At 55.9% G+C, this 19,828-nt stretch overlaps 4 protein-coding genes across 4 annotated transcripts; 2 read left to right on the top strand and 2 right to left on the bottom strand.

The window, feature by feature from the left end:
• Nucleotides 1-1,224: 1,224 nt before the first annotated feature.
• Nucleotides 1,225-2,797, top strand: SLS55_010442 (uncharacterized protein; the record flags this gene model as incomplete). The annotated part of the gene is made up of 4 exons (XM_066781824.1): nucleotides 1,225-1,710; nucleotides 1,771-1,935; nucleotides 1,988-2,392; nucleotides 2,774-2,797. 4 exons carry the CDS (start codon nucleotides 1,225-1,227, stop codon nucleotides 2,795-2,797), a joined length of 1,080 nt encoding a protein of 359 aa, XP_066628107.1.
• A 1,253-nt stretch (nucleotides 2,798-4,050) lies between these two features.
• On the bottom strand, nucleotides 4,051-5,148 carry SLS55_010441 (uncharacterized protein; the record flags this gene model as incomplete). The annotated part of the gene is made up of 3 exons (XM_066781823.1): nucleotides 4,051-4,397; nucleotides 4,474-4,930; nucleotides 5,026-5,148. The coding sequence occupies 3 exons, from the start codon at nucleotides 5,146-5,148 to the stop codon at nucleotides 4,051-4,053; spliced, it is 927 nt and encodes a 308-aa protein (XP_066628106.1).
• Nucleotides 5,149-10,327: 5,179 nt separating this feature from the next.
• On the bottom strand, nucleotides 10,328-11,803 carry SLS55_010440 (uncharacterized protein; the record flags this gene model as incomplete). Its single annotated transcript, XM_066781822.1, has 1 exon — nucleotides 10,328-11,803. One exon carries the CDS (start codon nucleotides 11,801-11,803, stop codon nucleotides 10,328-10,330), a length of 1,476 nt encoding a protein of 491 aa, XP_066628105.1.
• A 1,782-nt stretch (nucleotides 11,804-13,585) lies between these two features.
• Nucleotides 13,586-15,260, top strand: SLS55_010439 (uncharacterized protein; the record flags this gene model as incomplete). The annotated part of the gene is made up of 3 exons (XM_066781821.1): nucleotides 13,586-13,850; nucleotides 13,910-14,344; nucleotides 14,407-15,260. 3 exons carry the CDS (start codon nucleotides 13,586-13,588, stop codon nucleotides 15,258-15,260), a joined length of 1,554 nt encoding a protein of 517 aa, XP_066628104.1.
• Between the last annotated feature and the right edge of the window lie 4,568 nt (nucleotides 15,261-19,828).

Below are 19,828 nucleotides of genomic sequence, written 5' to 3'. Positions count from 1 at the left end.
CTCCGGGGGCTAAAAGAGGTACTGGAATAAACCCAATTAGAGTTTATTCTGGCATGGCAGGCTAATATATCTTTGTGCCCTGACACAAGGCCACAGAGGTCTCTTTTTCGCGAACCTCTCTAGCCCCCTTGCAATGCAATGAATGTCCAAAAGAAACAGAAAGAAGAGTTTCCGTCCATCAAAGTCCCAATGTATGGCGGTAGCATTGTTGAAAACCGCCGGCAAAAAAAAAAAAAAAAAAAAAAAAAAAACTCAGCGAAAGAATCCCATAGGCCTCGTACGCTCGCCCGGTCGTGGCGAGCAGTTACTTTACGAGCGGCAAAAAACTAAACAACGGTACCGAAAGAAATGCATGACTCGTGAGCTTGCTCGCCCGCGACTAATTATACCAGCAGAGTATCACCGGTGTTTCAGTCTTTCACTGATGATCTAGAGCCTCACACAGATTTCACCACAAGTTCTGCCTCAGGAAACCTACGCGTTGAGAAGAAGATGTGGAAAGAGGGAGGGGAAGGGGATTGTATGGCTGTATTAGCCTAGAATTTCCGAGGGGAATGTGGCGGGTGGTGCAATCCGGGCAGTCGCGTCGCTACCGAGACTTCCTTCGCAGATTCTCCCCCTTTTCCTCGATCGATGTACGGGATCCAGGAGGTCGGGCCTTGCTTAGTATACTTCCACTAAGGAAAAAAATTTGTCGTCTGATGCGTCGATGGAAACGTTTCGCTGTCACTGTTGCATTGTGTACGGATTCGGCTTGCCCAAGACGAGTAGTCTACGCAGAAGTCCTCGAAGGGATGCCTTCTGTTCGCCGTTGCTATGGACATGAGTGGATTGTTGAGAGGCTTTCCTTGCGATAAGGTTCAGCGGGTATGACGAATTACGTACATCAAGGCGTCCTTTGCAATGCTGGAATGTCTGTCGATCCCGAGTTGCAACCCTACGCTTTCGACGCCCTCGCCTCTTGGCATACTTATCTGAGCGAGAAGAACAAGAGTTTTTCTGACACTGTGTACCTTTCGCCTTCTTTCGATATGTGTTCCAGCATGGAAAGTGTCAAGTCCGACTGCGAGAAAGTTCCCGATGTTGCGACCATCGACAATTCGGACTCATGTAAGGGGGGAAGCGATGACGAGATTGACGCGCCGACGAGCCGGAAGATTCTATGGAAGACCGACCTCGTGATTATGCCGCTCGTGACTCTCGGCATGACGCTGGCATTTCTCGATGAAGTCCACCCGCCCGGAGAACAAGCGTTGGCCGATGTTTGATGCTGACAAAGATTCCCAGAACGCTCTTCCCTACGCTGCAGTCTACGGATTGGTCGACGACACGCACCTGCACAAGCAACGCTACAGCTGGCTTGGCAGCACCTTCTACTTCGGATACCTGTTTATGGAATTTCCAAACTTGTGGATAATTTCCAAGGTCCCGATAGGAAAATACATGGGAACTTGTTTTTGTGGCATGGGTGTTTGCTTCTCCCTGCTGGCTGTGTGCCACGACTTCGCAGGTCTCGCCACACTCCGCTTCCTCCAAGGCGCGTTTGAAGCAGCTATGCTTCCCTGCCTTCTTTTCATCAACTCTGCGTGGTATCGACGAGAGGAGCAGCCGCTGCGGACAGCTCTCTGGGCAAACACATTTGCCGGGACATTTGCTGGCATCCTTAGTTACGCCATCGGAAATATCCGTGGTCCGCTACCAACATGGAGAGTACGTCTTGCATAGGGAGAATCCGACCGAGACCCGGGCACTTCACTGACATCGCCGCAGTATATTTTCATCATCTACGGCTCCGCCACCATCAGCATGGGGCTACTCATCCTGCTAGCCCTCCCCGACTCCCCCTCGACAGCCTGGTTCCTGACCGCGTCGGAACGCCCCATCGCAGCGCGCAGAGTCGCGGCTCCGAACCAGACCTCAGCCTTATCCCCCACCGTAAGTCCACGGCCCCTCACTTACCCCCGCCCACCCCGCCAACGCACCCCAGGGCATCCGCTGGCGCCAAATCCTCGAAGCCCTCCGCGATCCCAAGTACTGGGTCACCGCGACCTTCTTCACCGCGCAAGCCATCGCCAACGCCGGCATCACGCAGTTCAACCCGCTCATCATCTCGGGCTACGGCTTCTCGCGCGCCCAAACCGTGCTGCTCGCGACGCCGCAGGCCGCCGTCGCCATGGCCGCGCAGGCAAGTCTGACCGCCGTCACGCTCCGCGCGCCCAACCTGCGCTGCGTCTTCTGGGTGCTGGCGAGCGGCGTCGCCATGGCGGGCGCCGCCGTCGTCAAGGGCGTTGATCCGAGCGCCCACCGCGATGCGTCGCTCGCCGGCGTCTATCTGCTGGGGTTTTGGAATGTGCCGTGGGTCATGGCGTTGAGTCTGCAGTCGTCGAATGTGGTGGGCGCGACGAAGAAGGGGTTTGTGTCGGTTTCGGCGGCGGCGTTCTACGGTATGTGTGGTTCCTGTGTTTGGTGAGGCAGCACGTGGCCCTTCGCTGACGTGGTTGGTGTAGCTGTGGGAAATATTGTGGGGCCGCATTTTTTCTTGGAGAGCCAGGCGCCGCACTACGGCCTCGGGATGGGTGCCATGTTGTGCTGCTTTGCGGTCATGGTGGCGACGGGGTGTCTGTACTATTGTTTGTGTGTTCTTGAAAACAAGCGGCGGGACCGCGAGTATGGACCACCCGATTCCTGCACTGATCAGGCATCGGATGGGTCGGAGGTTCTATGCGATGGCCTGACAGACGTTTCCATTCGTCAATTTCGTTATGCGTACTAGTCTAGCGGAGTTGTCAACTTCTGACATTCTTTGTCATTCTACCACTGGATCTATAAGAGTGGCAACATGCGGTGGTAGTGCTGCTGGAACAGAACCAAGTGTAGGAAATTTCGGGCTTCAAATTTATCTGAAATGAGCTGCCATCCATCCAAACCATTGCCGTTCTTACCAACATTGCTTACAACTTGCTGCCAAATTCCGCCTAAAGCCTTCCACCGCTCTCGTCCCATCGAATGATTTGCAGGTTCCGAAAAGCCCGAACCTGGCTTTTCCTCCGGCACTGTTACATCCAGTCTGTTGTTTGTTTTCGAACATATGCATAATGCATACTCTCGTTACACGATGCGGACATCGAGGCCCAGCTAGCCGTCTTTGTCGGCGTAGCTGCCTGGCGTTGTCGCAATTTCCGTTGTCGAAGGATGGTGCGGTGGAGAGGTATAGGGGGCTTCATTAGGCGAGGTTGCTGTGAGGGTGCGCGGGGACGTGGGGAAGGAGAGCGGGACTGGAAGAGAATTTTTTCCATAGCATCTGCCGCATAAAACTTTTACTTGAGATAGGTGGTCGGCTAGAAGATGCGGATATAAATATACGCATTTGAAACTTAAATCCAGGGCTTCCAGTTAATCAATTCAATCAATTCAAGCGATTTAAAGTATCAGATTGCAAGTAATTTGGTGACGAATTGACTTGCCAAGACTTTAGGCAATTCTAGATTGGTTTAATTGCAATTTACCCAGGTAATTGAGTCGCGATTCTTAGCATGGTGTTAAGCCGCCGCCGCCTACTAGTATTACGAATCTTAGCGTAATATCGTTTCTACCGCCGCCGCCGCCGCCGCTACTACCGTCGCTATTACCGTCGCTATTGCCGCCGCTGCTACTACTGCTATCGCCGCCGTCGCCGCCGCGGTGTTAAGCCGCTACCGAGGTATGGCGGTGTTACGCCACGCGAAAGTTAGCTATACATAGCTAGCGCTCGCCTAGATAGGCTTAGTATCGAATTAGATGAATTAATTGAATTAATTAACTACTTTTGGGGACGAAATTGGGTTGACAATTCAGCCATCAAATTGGGTAAGTAAAACGAAATCTTAGATTCTAATTTGAGATTGGTTCAGATTGACCAATTCTTAGATTGACTGGAAGCCCTGCTTAAATCTACGTCACGTTCTACAGTGGGCCATCGTCCACGTCTCGATGTTTCAGCGGATGCGAGGCAGCTGTGAAAGGATACCGCGAGCTCTTCCCGCTAGCTCAGCGATACCAGGCATCCAACCCTCACACCACCGTCGTATCCACCACCCCCACCCGCTCAAACGTCGGGACGCCCACCTCCGCCGTCCTCACCCACTCCACCAGCACCGGGGCACCCCCGCCCTCCCCCGCCTCAAGCGCATACACGCGGCCCATCTGCGACGCCGCAATGGGCGAGAGCGGCAGCACGCCCTCCATGCCCGCGACCGACGCGTTCGACGCCCAGCCCCCCTCGGGCGCGCCGTCCAGGTACGCCACGGCGGCGCCTCCGCCGGCGCGCGTCGCCAGCACCTGCACGTACAGAAGCCCGTGGGCGTCGATGTACGACAGCGCCGCCATCTGGCTGCCGGGATCCAGCGTCATGTTCGGGGCTGCGCCGTGGTGTTTATTGGTGTCAGCCACGTGCGTCCGACAGCACCGCCACCACCACCCGAACGCAATACGTACCGCTCATGTCCGTCACATTCCACGGCTGCCCGGAGGCGTAGTACAGCTCCGTCAAACTGCCGTCATTCGTAGCGAGGTAGACGGCGTCGCGCGGGAACGTGTCGTTCCTCCTCTTCACCAGCGGGATCGGGGCCTTGGCCAGCGCGGTGCCGTTGTCGGCGACCACGCCGTCGCCGCCGTTCGCCGGCACGGTCGCGAAGCCCGGGTCGTTGTACGGGTACGCCGCCGCGAGGGGGTTGCCGGTGTTGGCGGAGCGGTAGACCATGAAGTCGATGCTGTCGCAGAAAGCGGAGCCGCAGTCGCCGCCGTGCAGGACGAGCGATGAGTCCGCCGTCGCTTGCCAGATGTTGTCGACGTCGGCGGGGGAGGTCCAGGGGGAGGTCTGCAGGGCGTCTTTGGCGTAGAGGGCGCGGATCGTGTTGGTCGTGGAGAGGAAGCGCATGTGGAAGTCGCAGCGCTGGTGGACGGGGTTGGTGTCAGTGTCGCGATGTGTGGGGATTTGTGGAATAGGGCGGAGGCGCGGTGTGGGGGATTTGTTCCGGCTGCACTTACTTGCGCCCCCGACGGCCAAGGCCAGTTGTATGCTGAGATAGCTGTTCCATTCTTGGGGTTCATTCCTGTGGTGTTGGTCTTGGTGAAGTTCCACGTCTTGGCCGTCGTGTCGAGGTCGGCCATCCAGAGGTCGAGGTTGGCGTCTTGGTAGTACACTTGGGAATGGTCTCGGTCCTGTCTGTCTGTGTAGTTTACGGCGGCGAGGCGTGAGAACGAGGCGATGCGTCCAGGTTGTGATGTCGTATCTGTGCTGTTACTTCCGCTGGTCGTGGCATTACCTTTGTCGTCGCTCTGTCCGGTGGTTTGTTGCTTTCGACCTAGGCCAACGCCCACTCCTACGGCCACAGCAATGATGGCGAGTATTACTGCGGGGAGCACAAGCCAGAATGCTTTCCGGCGTATGCCGCAGGTTGTCGCCTTTTTCGTTGATGCCCTGCTGGTGCCAGGGATTCCGTGGTTGTCCAAAACTTCTGGGTAATCGCCAGTCGGCCTCACTTCTGGCAGGTCATTGTTTGGTGTAACCTGCAGTAGATCATTGCCGAGGCTTACTTCGGGTAATTGTGCGCTGTAATCAACCTCTAGTGTGCTGTGGTCGTGGCCAAGTCTTTGCTTTTGCTCCATGATGGTTGTAGTTTGCAAGGTTATAGCATCTGGGACTATCGAGTGCGAAGGGGGCTTCTATTCCAAGGGGCTCGGTCGCGAATTATAGTTGTGGGTACCCAGGGCTGTAAGTTTGGGGGCCTGGGGCGGAATTAAAGGTGCTAAAAGAGTCCTCTCAGCCTTGCACCGTGGTTGCCTACAGCGCCGCAGGTAGCACCATCCTCGGGATTGATCTGCACACGTAGGAGCTGCCGGCGGCCATCTCTGGCTTGCCTGGATATTCACGCCAGGCATCCGGCAACACAGAGTCGGGCTGCGACAGTACCACCGTTGATGTGCCTCTACGCTCGGAGCTTGAACCGGTTTGCGCACGTGATGGAGAGGCAATGTAGCGCGGAGTATAAGACGGGGCGTTTCAGAGAAGACTCCGCCCTTTCTCGTGCGACCGTGTTCAGCGTTGCCTTCCTGCGCCTTTTTCCACGCGCCAGCCAATAGCCTGCAAAATATCAGTAGCACTTCGCAACCTGTTGGTACATCACCCCATAAACGACAGCCTTGTCAATTACCCGCTTTCGTTGGTTGCCTTGTATGTTCTCCATGCGGGGCAGCGGTTTATCATGTTCCTCTTCTGTCTCTCTGTTCACCCGTTTCAGCGAGCCTGCAATGCGTCAACACACGTGCTCGGTAAGCTCCGGACGAATCAGAGTCGGATACGCCTTGCAACGATGCTGCCGACACCAACGCACTGGGTATCCTCTCATCTATCCAAGGTCACCGTCTGTCGAGATGATGAGCGACCATGCTAAACAGTAGCAAGAAACGTCTATCTCCACTTGAGGAGCTCGCCTCGCAGACGCTGCTAGCACTGATTCACCCTCGCCCCGGGCAGCAGCCAAGTCGCTGCCCTCTTCATCGCCGGGCTGCTCTGTGTGCACGTCCTTGTGTTGCACGCGGCGCTGAAGATGGGTATTTATCGGTGGCGCGGACGGGCGGAAGGCGGATGCGTCGGTCACGGGCGAATGGAGAGTGGGATGGATTTCGGCGGCGCGGTTGAGCCCGGTATATGCGCTGGAGCGGATGGATGGTGATAGGCCGGTGATGGTGGAGTGGATGAGGATCGGACGGAGGGGCGGGGTGGGGGCTAACCAATCTCCGGCGGCTGCTGCCTTAGGCACATGTTCGCCCGCTCGCCGGGTGTTCGCTGCCTCAGGCGCTGTCGGCGGTGCTCTGCTACCACGCGAGGTCTGATTCATTGCAAAAAGGGACCATCCACAACCTGTAAACTGATGCGATGAAGTCATTTTTCAGTCATGTTAAGTAACAGCAAAAAGCTACGCCAAGTGCAGAGACAGTCTTTGCACCCGCCACCACCATGTCCCGCTCGCTTGTAGCCTTCGTTTTTCAGCCTCGCGCGCTACGGAATGTGAGGTTCTCAACTGAAGCTGAGCTGCGCGCGGGAAACGCGCGCAGCTGTTGCCGCTGGTAGGCCACCACGTCAAGCAAGGCAAGAACAGCCCCGTCCAAAATCCCGTGGGGCGGCCTCCCATACGTGAGATTACAAACGTGGCATTCCGACCAAGAAATTTGTTGGCAAGTTTCGTAAGGAGATCGGGCTACCCCGCTCTTTGTGTAACAGAACATGGACTGGACACCTTCGCCCCGACGACATCTTCCTTCAGAGTTTCCGCTCCTCAACCCTACTCAGCTTCTCGGCCAAACTCGTTCCCACTATCACCATCAGCGATCAAGCTCCATTCCATCAGCTTTTCATCGTCGGGAAGCGCCACGGGCATACACCAAAAGCACCATCAAGTCGTTGCAACGATCCCTCCCCTTGGGCAAGGGCTACTCTGTTCATGACTTCGAGTCGGCAAAATGACGATGGCACGGACTTGGAGGAGAACGAATGCCAATTCTGTGTCCAAATGGAACCTCTCTCGTTTGAAGACACGGAGTTGAGGAAAAGTGAAGTCGAACAAATTTTCCACGGAGAATGTTCGAAGTGTCCCAAGCTTGCAGATCATCCTCGGAACCTTTGTCCCATGTGTGAGCACCTGCGGCTGCGACACCTCGCAGATTGCTGTTGGAGTCCGGACCTATCCCTGAAAACAGAAAATCCCAAATTGCGACCACATCTCACTCTCCAAATCAAGCCGGGAGAGATTTTCAAGCTTTCGGAGGGCTGTGAGTTCTGTGACCTCATCCGGCATCAAACAGAATTAGAGGGACCATTCCGATCACGTAGGCTGTCTGGTGGCAAGCTCGTACTAACGTTCGAGCGGCCGTTCGAACATGGAACACGGGGTTGGCGCCACCTCCATTCCCTTGTACACATCGATAACGACCCATTTGTCTTACAACCAATGCACTTTTCCCACGGAGATGCTCCGCCAAGTGTACAAGCAACCCCTCAGTGGCGCACGCTGAGTGAATGGCTCAACGATTGCGAAAAGAATCACATCGAATGCGGGAAGAAATACCTTGAACCACCAAAGTCTTTTCGAGTGATAGATGTTAGGCGGAGGAAGATTGTCAAGACGAGCAAAGTTTGCCGCTATGTAGCACTGAGTTATGTGTGGGGCCTGGACCAAAAGGCGACAACGCTTACTGCCACGAAAAAGACCATATCGAGCTTAGAAGAAGATGGAGGGTTACAGGCTTCTCAACTCCCTAGAACCATCGAGGACGCAATCCAGGCCTGTATACGACTAGGGACAGAGTATCTTTGGGTAGATCGACTTTGCATCATCCAGGATGATGACGATAACAAACACCAACAAATCGACGCAATGGCAAACATCTACTCTTCCGCCGAATTGGTTATCATCGTTCTAGATGGAGATGCGGACACGGGCATCCCACGTATGCAGGAAAGATCCGAAGACATCCAGAAGCGAATCGAGATCAATGGATCAACGCTCATGAACGAACTCCCAAAAGCTAAGACTCTCATCTCAAATTCTGCCTGGGCCAAGCGGGGCTGGACGTATCAGGAAGCCGTTCTTGCAAGGCGAAAGCTCTACTTTAGCCGCGCTCAGGCATTTTTCCAGTGCAAAAACCACGGTAAAGAAGAAGATGTCCTGAAAAGCGTGCGTTCTTCTCACTCACTCCTAAGAAGCTTGCGTTCTCCTCACTTACTCGAGGGATCATCTTTGGCACGTTTTGGTTGGAGTTTTCACGAGTGGACAAGCCACGTGTATCAGTATAGCTGTCGCAATCTCAGCTATTCCTCCGACATATTCGACGCCATGGCTGGAATTTTGAGTGTGCTTCTTCCCCGACGAGATGGTTTCCGCTTCGGGTTGCCAAGGCCAAACTTCGATCGCGCACTTCTTTGGCGCAATACTTTGGCAAAGGGGTACGGGACTTCAAACTCAAAGAAAGTATCTCTTCCAAGATGGTCATGGGCTTCAGTACACGGAAGGGTATCTTACCCGCATTCTGGTGGGTATGCTGGCACACTGGTCTCCTGGAAATTCCTAGAAGAAGATTTCGAAACTGGACAGCCTCTCAAGCTTGTTCCGGTCCGAGACACTTGGTGTAAAGAACACGAAAATCAAGATTGGAAAGCGGAAAATTCGAAGTCCTATACATTTGGACGTGAATACGGGGAACATAGGAAAACGTACCCTACCTTTACCGCCGCAGAAGGACAATCAACCAGCCCGAAGTTATATGGCAAGTTCAGTCGGAACAGCGACACGAGCACTCGATTACTCGTTTTTGGAATCGCGTGTAGTCAAGGCTGCATGGAAGCCAGTTGGCCCGGTCCAAGTCTTACTCAACATACATTTTCTGCTCTCGGAGAGTACCTCGAATCAAACTGGAGCAGCTTGGCCAACCTTGAGCACGACTTCATCTTGGGCGAACGTGCGGGAAGTAGCTTTTCGTTTCCATTGCTGCAAGAGCAGAGCGAAGAGAACGACCTAAAGTTTGATCCATGCGCTATTCACGGACGAGCTCAAGTTTCCGTGTTTACGCTGTTACGCTCTGGTACAACGGTCATTGATGATCGTGGATCAATTGTCGGCCAGATTGAGAGGATTGAATACGACAAAATGAAGGCGGTCGCCCAACTTCCGATATCCGGCAAACACGAGTTAATTGCACTCGCCGCTGGTTACCTTAGTCTATCGGATCTTTTTTTTTCTAATATCCATTTGCTCTCAGTCAAGAAGTGTTTCGCCCATGATACTGTCAAGCTAAACATGTGGAAAGAATTACGGACCTTGCGCGGGCGCGTTTCCCATAGCGAAGAGGAAATTCGTCGCATCTGCACGATTCTGGGCTCGGATGGTCTTGATATCTCATATCTCGACTCAGAAGGGAGTGCTTTGTTGCAAATACCAATCGTTCATGTCATGCTTGCGGAATGGGATGGACCTGTGGCACGTCGAATTAGCATTGGGTGGGTTTTCCTTACCAAGTGGGTCAAGTCTAATCCTCAATTCAAGACGGTATACTTGAATTAGCTGGTGTTCGGTTGCATTCTTGGAGTTCTGATACTGCCTTATTTCAACATAGTAATCACAGGTCTTGTCTTTGCGGCATGAAAGATAGTTAATGATAAGATACTGTGACAGTGACTGAACATATTGAGACCCCAAACATTCGCTATTATATCGTCCAAGTCGTTGAACAATCAAAGTAATAGGTCAAAGACTATCACGGCCGTGAAAAATCTGCCAATCGAAGCGGGAGACTAAAGCTCCCCCTTGCCTGCCCCCAGAGCCTCACTTAGCTTCCTCATAATCTCGTCAAAATCGTCCTCCTCCTTGGAGATACCCTTCATCAACTCGGGGATAATCGCCTCACTCGCCCTGATCAGCCTCTCCGACCTCTGCCTGACGTCCTCCCTCAACGTCTCCCAATCAACACCCAACACCTTGCCTCCATCCTTGACCACCCTTCCATCCACCAACACCGTCCGTATATGCGACGAATTCGAATTGCACACCAACATGGCCACAGGATCCACCACCGGCACCATCCCGACATCCTCACACGCCGTCACCACGACATCCGCCCTCTTCCCGACCGTCAAGCTCCCAACCAGCTCCCCAATCCCCAACGCATCCGCACCGCCCTGCGTCGCCAACCTGAGCACATCCACCGCCTTCCTGGGACACACAAGCGGCGGGCCCCTCCCCCTCTTCGCGAATTCCTCATTATCCCTCGCCCTCTGCGCCTGCAGCAACAACCTCGCCTGGGCCACGACATCATTACTCACCGCACACGCCACATCAACGCCCAACCCCACCTTCGCCCTCCCCTGATCCCCCCACCCATCCACGATCCGAAACGCCACGGGATGCCCCATGCCCATCGCCAACTCCGTCTCGGGCGTCGCGACGACGCCGCAGCGCGCGCGCACCAGCGCCGCGCACTCTTCATCCGTCCACGCCGCGCCGTGCGCGAACAGCAGGTCGGCGCCCAGCGCGCGCTCTTCCGCGAGCGCCTGCACGACGCGCAGCGTCCCGGTGTCGTAGTGCCCGATGGCGACGTGCGCCGTGACCAGCGGCAGGCGCAGACTGCGCGCGAAGGCGATTTCGTCGGCGATGCCGGCGGCGCCCGCGGTTTCGGGCTCGTTGGCGGCGAGGCCGAGGACGAGGGGGCGGTGCGCCCAGGTGTTGTTGTGCGGGAAGTGCTGGGCGAGCACGCGGGCGAGGTCGGCGCGGCGGGCGGTCGGGGTGAAGGCCGGGTCGGCGGTGCTGAGGGAGGAGAAGGAGGCGGGAAGCGGCGGGTTGGCGTACAGGCCGTAGCAGAAGGCGGCGCGGATGCGCGAGGCGGCGAGGGCGGAGATGGCGGCGTCGGCGTGCGCGGGCGTGTTGATGGCGTGGCAGTGGTCGACGACGGTGGTGACGCCGTGGTGCAGCAGGTCGATGGCGCCGGCGTAGGTGGCGGTGTAAACGTCGGCGGGTGTGTAGAGGCTGCCGAAGCAGGTGCGCATGGCGACGACGTAGTCGGCGAGCGACCAGTCGCTGCCGACGGATCGTAGTAGTTGCTGCCAGAGGTGGTGGTGGCCGTCGATGTAGCCGGGCGAGACGAGGCTGTTGGTTGCGTCGATGGTGCGGGGGGTGGACGCGTCTGAGATGGTGATGTTGGGCGCGATCTTGGTGATGGTGTTGCCTTCGATTAGGATGTCGCAGTCGCGGAGGACTCCCAGGGCGGGGTCCATGGTGATGACGGTGCCATGCTTGATGATGATTGAAGTGTTGGTGTCAGTCATTGTGTAAGTCTTTTTCTGTCGAGTTGGAACGGAACACTCCAGCTGGACGCACCTTTCTATCTTGTTGCCATGTGAGCTCCAAGCCTACCCCGCTCTGATGATTCCTTGGGCTGATATCATGCTCGACAGCCAACGTAAGCGGTCGTCAAACATTTAGCGACAGAAGACGTGCGGGGGCTGACTGATCCACTCCTTATTTCCGAAGACATCCGAACGTGAAGGAGGGGGATCACGTCAGCTGCTCTGCCCACCGTCGACCGCACAGATGGATAGAAACAAGACAGAGGTTCAACCATGGGAAGTGACACTGCTGACTTCAGCCCTTCGCCAGTGATGCCCTTCCTTCTCTGTCGTCTTCTCGGCGCATACGCGTGTCTTGAATTATTCGCCATAGGCGCTGACGTACACGCACTACCCTGCGCAATTACTGACGTTCCGGTGTACGTGGAAGTTGTCTAATCGACACTCTGATGGGACCGAGTGACTGCTTCATTCTCTGCGCCTGTCAACTCTCTACTGCTTGACCGGGAGCAGGTGGACAGAGAGATGACTCACACCTTAATGAATCATTGAATCGTGATGCAAACACAAAGCGAGAACCCTTGTAGGTATTTTGCCCACGTTGGCAAAGGTTTGCCGTTCAAGTACGCGATCGAGTCTCACAGCAATACTGCGTAGTACGTGTGTTCCGAGAGACCGTAACCACCTGTACCTAATCAGGCCTAGCTTGTCGGACTTCGATCTACACCATGCTTCCCCGCTCCGCTCCGCCCCGCTCCCCACGATCCAGAAAGACATGGCCGCCGATGCAGAGCCTGTCCTCACCAGAGACTCCGTTGGTTGGTCACAGCAACGCTTCTGTGTCTTGGCCCCCTTCACAATGAAGCTTGCCCACTTGATGCACACGCTACCACCAGAGCTGAAGAATCGTACGTGTAGAGGTCCCAGCTCTTTCCGCCTGGCATTCTTTTTATTTCGGCTGTCTATCATATGCGTCTCTACAGCGCCCTATCTACTTGGCGTCCATTTCCACCGGCCTCACCATTCCATCCATCTATACTGGTTGGGAGCTCCAACCCATAGTATAGTGTGGAGTCTGGTGGAAGGGGCGGCGCAGGAGAACGGAAAGGTTAATTGGTCTGCTGGCTGGCTGTCCTCGCATGTAGTTTTTTTTTTTTGTTTTTTTTGTATGTAGTTTGGTGTGGCTTCAACGCGGGATGAGCTGGCTGGCTTATCGGCGTTCGAGTTGAGGAAGCCGCAGGTGTTGGCGCTAGCGATGGATAATGCTCGTTTGTGTAGGAGGGTCGATATACAGTAGCCTTTTTCTACGAAGGGCTGAGTTTCGCTAAGAGCCCTATGCGAGGACTTGATTGGTCAGTACTACTAGCATATCAGCCAGCCACTTTTGGCTAATCAGTCAGTCTCGACCCATCCCGCGACATCAACCAACCACGTCTAGTTAGACCCGGCATCTCCGGACGCCTTGGCAGCGGATAGCCCCGCGCTGCCGCTGCTCCCGCGCATCTACCCCGCTCTCGACCGGTCTCGGCGTCGTCGACGACTGTTTCGAGCTTCACCAACGACGCTTGTTAACACGCCATACCCCAAAGCGGACTGCAGCTGAACAGTGAAAATCCTGCCCAGCTGAACTTTCCACGCGTCGACCAGCGCCATTTCCCATGTATATATCGCCCCAAGTAGGTCGGTTTTATCCTTATCCACCCCGCCGCAATGGTTCGCACGTACGACAAAGACTTCTTCTCACGTCCCGCTCAGGCAGCCAAGCCGAAAAGGATTGTCATTTGCTGTGACGGCACGTGGCAGTCAGCTACCTCGATTGATCCCAAGAAAGGGTGTCCTTCCAACGTTGCCCGCCTCAGCCGCGTTCTTGCCAAGGCTGGTTTGGACCGCGATGAGAATGAATGGCAACAGCTGGTCTACTACGATGCCGGTGTTGGCACCGGTGATATCACCTCTGTAGAGGCCGCGAGACAAGGTACCACCCTGATCCCCACTCTCGACTCCTCGGCTCCAATCTGACCGTCACTTGTATAGGTTCTCAGGGTCTTGGCCTACTCGAGAATGTGCTGGAGGCCTACAACTTTATCGCGTCCAACTACAGTCCCGGAGACCATCTCTACTTCTTTGGATTCTCCAGGGGCGCCTACACAGTGCGAGCGGCTGCCGGTCTGGCCCAAGAGGTCGGCATCATCCAGGGCTACTTGATGCCCTACTTCCTCGAGCAGTATGGCAACTACATCCGAGCCGAGAATTTCTCCAAGCCATTCACGCAAACCGAGCTCTGGAAGAATTTCACTTCCAAGAGCCCCGAGCCCCTCGTCACTGCGGCAAAGGATATTGTAATCCAAATCATTGGTGTTTGGGATACGGTCGGCTCTCTCGGCGTGCCGGATCTCGGCCACTGGCTCAAGAAGGACAACTCGGGCTGGCGCAAGGCGTATCAGTTCTACAATACTGACCTCAGCCCAAGTAAGCCGCCACCTCACTGCTGCACACCCAAATCAACTTCGCTAACGCTGCCTAACTTCCAGACGTTTTGCACGCGTACCAGGCACTCGCTCTCGACGAACGCCGAACCCCGTTCTCGCCGTGCCTCTGGTGCGTCAAAGAAGGCAACAAAACGACCAAGCTCGTGCAGTGCTGGTTCCCCGGCGCCCACATCAACGTCGGCGGCGGCAACTCGGAGAACGCGGGGAACAAGAACCCCGAAGGCGACCGCGAACAACTGGCCAGCATCACATATGCCTGGATGCTCGACCGCATCCGGCCCAACCTGGCGCTCAACGACGTCGCCTTGGCAGCACAGCTCGCCGACATCGAGGCCACGCTCAAGTCGAGCCCGAAGAAAGCCGGCGGCGAAGACGACGATGCTACGAGCGCGTGGGAACGCAGCCAGGACTGGGTCTGGGGCAGGATCGAGGACAGCTACTCGACCATGTACAAGATCTTCGGCTCGCCCGCGGATCGGACGCCGCGCGAGTACCACGCCAGGGAGGCGGGCTACACGGTCGAGCGGGTGCATCCGACGGTGCACTTCCGGCAGCAGTACCACCGCGAGCTGCAGCAGCGCGCCGCGAACAAGTCTTCTGTCAAGATCTACGAGCCGGCTGCCATGCTCGGCTGGGAGCGCGTCATGGAGGAACACGGCTACGGCAAAGACCTGCAGCAGCGGAAGGGCTGGGTCTGGATCAAGTACAAGAGAGACGCCAAGGGGAAGAAGGTTCTGGACGAAAAGCAGGAACCCGTGGTCGAGAGGAGCATGTGGGAGTTTGAGATTTGCGACCTGCCCGAGAGCAAGAGCGTCGAGCAGTGGCTGATCAACCGGTCGTGGAACGTGCAGGCCTACTACAGCGATGTGCAGAAGGGTTGGCAGCAGCAGACGTAGACATGAATCCATCAACGAACGTTTCTTCTCCTCTCCACCACGACCCGCAACGGCGGATTCCCCAACGTAAACGCATCCACGCCCCCCTCATCAAACTGCGCCACCCCCTGCCCCTCCGCCAACCTCACCTCAAAACGCCCCACAACGCTCGCCACCACCCTCCGCATCTCCACATACGCCAGCCTCTCCCCCGGACACCTGCCCGCGCCGCGCGAAAACGGTATAAACGGCAACTCACCATCCGCCTTTACATCCCCGACCACATGATCCGTCTTTGAATCCTCGACCGTGTCGTCCGCCTTTGGGTCCGCCCCGACAGTACGCTCCCACCTCTCCGGCCGCCACACCCCCGCATCGGCCCCCCACCACCTCGCATCCCTCTGCACCGCCCACGTCGGCACCGCCGCGACGACGCCGGCGGGGATGTGCGTGCCGTCGGGCAGCGTGAGCCCGGCGGGCGCGACGATCTCGCGCCCCAGGCTGCCGCAGGCGGGGGGTTTGAGGCGCAGGGTCTCGTTGATGACGGCGTCGAGGTAGGGCGACCCCGCCTCCGCCACCGCGGGTGAGGACACCGCGGCGTTGTCGAGCTCGGCACGCAGCCGGGCCAACGCCGGCGGGTTGCAGGATAGGTAGAACAGGGCGTTGGTGATGGCGGAGGCGGTGGTGTCGCTGCCGGCGAGGATGAGGAGGCTGGAGGTGTTGGCGAGGGCGCGTTGGGTGAGGCGTTTGCGCGGGTCGGGGGAGGTGGCGGAGGCGTGGTGGCCGGCGAGGATGTAGCTGGCGATGTCGGTGGGGGGGTGGGGGGCGGTGGGGTCGAATGTCTGGTGCGGTTAGTTGGTGAAGGTGGGGGTGGAGGAGGGGGGTGGCGGACGCGTTGCTTCATGTGCATGGCTTCGTGGCACCATTGGAAAAAGGCTGTGATCTCGCCCCCGGCGCCGGTTTGGCCGATCATGCGGAATAGCCATGGGACGGGGCCGAGGACGCCGAGGGCTTTCATCGCCGAGTGCAGCGCTTTGAGCGATGTCGAGCGCCCCTCTACCGAGACGGTGTCGACGCCGTTTTTGAGCATGCCGAAGTCGTGGTTGTACGCTATGCGGCCCATGGCGTCGAAGGAGAAGAAATTGACCCACTCGGTCATGTCGATCGGGGTGCCTGCGCGTGCGTCGAGCGCCGCAATGAGTTCATCGACCGTTCGCTGGATGCGATGCTCGTAGTCGACGAGGGCTGTTGCACAGATGTCAGGCGAGGTTGTCAAACAGGGAGACGGCGTGGGCATCACCTTTGCTACTCAGGCCTCGGTCCAGAATCCTCCTTCTCCACGAATGAGTGGCCGGATCCTTGACGAGAAGCACGTGCTTGTCTTCCTCTTTCCCCGAGATATGATCGTACCAGGGCCCTCTCCTGCAATGCGTCTTGGACCCATACAGGAGGGGAATCGCAGCCGGATTCAAAATCGACATTTCCCGCGGTCCGACGCGGACGTAATCGCCGTACTGTTGATGCAGCTTCTCGATTTCCGAAAACAGCCGGATGTTACTCCGAATCGAAGCATACACGCGGTAGAACGAGGTGAGTGCAGCCATTCGTGGCCCCGGGAAATGGCGAATTGGTGAGAAGAAGAGGCGATAGATGGCCATACTGCCGAAGAAACCGGAGAGGAAGCTGATTGCAAACAGCAGAACCTGCCGACTAGCTAGAAGGACGCCGGAAGTCTGTGCGAGAACTAAAAATAACAGCAGCAGACACACATCCCAAAGGCCCACAATGTGCCATGCATGATTGTCGAGTTTCAGGCGAAGAGTGGCTACATGCACCGATGACCCAAGAATCATCGACGTGAAAGGCATCGTGAGAGCACAGGCCGGGGCCGTCGGCAATCCCATGGTCGAGAATTGGAGGCGTGGATCAATCGAGCAGCGATGGAGTCGACGGACAGGGCTATTTATACGTGGGTGAGCACGTCAGGGTGGGGTGAGGTTTCTGCCTAGGAGCTGTGGGGAAGGATCCCGATCCTGGTCGTTATCGCGCCCTAAATGACATGGGTGGCGTCCCATCAAAGACTGAACCTTGAGGTTAAATATTGTGTTAGCAGCCCGCAATCAGCTCGTATACTTCAATGGAGACTACAATGCTATGAAAATTTGAAAATCGGAACATAAACGCAAGAGTATTGAGGAAATACAGATCCATTCACTCGTCTGATAAGAAATGGCGCGTCGCGTCAGCAGACCCACTTGGGGAAACGTAGAGAAGTAGTTGGTGAATACAGCTCAAAGCGATCCAAGCTTCGTTAAGAGTCACAGCCTGAAACGTGGCAGCTACTACGAATTATCGCAGAAGAGGCTCGGCGACGACGGTGGTGTTGATGGTGATGGTTGTGGTTCTGAGGTGTGGGCAGAAGTCACGGCCAAAGGTGTCTGCAACACCGGATTAGGAACATCTGTCGGCCGAATGCAGTGTACCATATTAACCAAGAAACTCCCTCGCATTCGGCTCATAACCTATCTTGATGCTTTCCACGAGCGAAGGCTTCACTTCCAAAGACCATGGAACCATATCCACTATCCACTCATCTAAGTTGGTATCTTTGAAGAGCGGGCATGACGTCTGTTGTTTTGAAGATATAGTCATATATCTCAGACGTATAGCCGGCATACTCCTCGCCAACTTCCATGCAATGTACTTCGACCACATTCCGATGTGCGGCCCTATGCACCACCAAAGAACGAGCATCAACCTCCTCGTCCGAAAATATTCGAGGTGGTGTGTCGAAGATTTCTCGAGGGAGGCGCCTCACCTGGAAACAGTACCGAAAGTCAAGATGTATAGCACGAAGATCAATCAGCCGCATTTCCCGATAAACATCCGACCATGAGCTGTCCTCGTCCAACAGAGTGCAGTCATCCAGAACCAGGCTCTCCAAGTTCGGAACGAGGGAAAGCATACTGAAAATCGACTCTTTTCGAAGCAGGAAATTCCGCAGGCCCAAGTGGCGAAGCATTGACAACGACGCGCCAACATTGAGAACCACAAGCATGTCGAAAGGTTCGTGTCGCCCACCGCAAGGTTCGAGCCAGAGATCAAGATGGGTGAGGCTCTTAGATGTGCCGAGAAGCCTTTCCAGGGCGGCGACGAGTTCGGAGAACAGTTCCTCGTCCATTATAAAGCTGAGCTCGAGTTCAAGATGGGTGAGGCTCTTGGCTTTGCCGAGAAGCCTCACCAGGGCGGCGACGCATTCGCAAATCCAGTCCCATTCCTCATCGATGTTGATGCGGACATGCTTTAAACTGGTGAACGCAGACTCCATGAGAGTTTGGTTCTCGGCACCATCGGGTGAAGATGTAACTTGAGCCCGGCTTTCGTCCATTGGCTTCCAAACGCGGTCAAGATCGTGCAGTCCCCAATTGCTGACTAAGGTGAGATCTAGTGATGTTAGAGTATTGCACAAGGAATTGCGTTTGCCTAGCGCTCGTAGGAAGAACGCTAGATGGGCAGCTTCTTCTCGCACCGCTTGGCTTTCGTCCAACCCAAGTAGTTCATCATGCGGATACCCCAACTCCGCTTCGGCCTTTTCCAGGTTTGGCAGCCGTGAAAGGGCTTTCTCAAAGCGGGTGCAAGCATGTTGTAGTCTTACGACTGGTCGATTTTGAGGCGATGCTGTGAGCACACTTTCAGATTGGCTGGGGCCCGGTGCGCTCAGACACTCGTACAGACATTTTTCGCTCTGCATATCCTGCCCGTACTCTTGATAGGCCGCCCAGAGTTGACGATGATCTGTATCTACAGTGAGCCTCTTTTCTCTCTTTTTTTTTCGATGATCCATGGGAAAGCCATGGACTGCTACGGTACAGCTTACTATGGTATTGCGCTCTCTCAATGTCACTCTCCATGTCACTACAAATGTTACTACACCATTCATCAAAACTGAGTCTGTCTGGCGGCCCGAGGACAAGCTTTTTGACGGCGTGGGCGGTCCAGCTGCTTTCCGCTATAGCAGCGATCCTCTCCAAGTCTTCGACACGGATGCTAAACCCGATCGTCTGGAAAAGGTATCGCGCGGCCTCCTTTGCAAGCCAGCTAGAGCACAGTCTGACCTGTATCAGCGTCTCCCTGTCTAGCTTCTCAACAATGAGAGCCATCACGTCGGCCGGAAGCTGGACTGCGGTAGACGTTACGTCGGACACGGTCGGCGTCGGCTGGATTCGGGGACGGAGTTGAGGAGCCATATCGGCTAGACGATGGACACGTTGATGGTGCGCCAGAGAGCAGGCGAAGCCGCGGTGAGGTGTATGGGGTTGATGGGAGCGAGATGAAAAGTTGCGATCTGTCGGTGCGGGGCCGACTTAAGTTCCCGACGCGTTGGCATGGCAACTATCGTGATCAACATCTCCATTTGTCGTGCCGCGTCTACGATCACAACTCCCCGCGACCATTCGACCGCTGAACACCGTGGTTGTTGCTCGCGCAGTACAGAGCCGGAGGCTGGATGAGCACGGAACCGGGCATGCCGCTGACTCTGGCTCCGCGAGCTATACGCAACCAGCTCGTTTAGCGCATCCTTCAAGACG

This window comes from Diplodia seriata (genome assembly GCF_021436955.1).
Source record: "Diplodia seriata strain FDS-637 chromosome Unknown scaffold_12, whole genome shotgun sequence".
In the NCBI taxonomy this organism is placed as follows: Eukaryota; Fungi; Ascomycota; class Dothideomycetes; order Botryosphaeriales; family Botryosphaeriaceae; genus Diplodia; species Diplodia seriata.
This window is presented reverse-complemented; position numbering and strand designations above follow the sequence as displayed.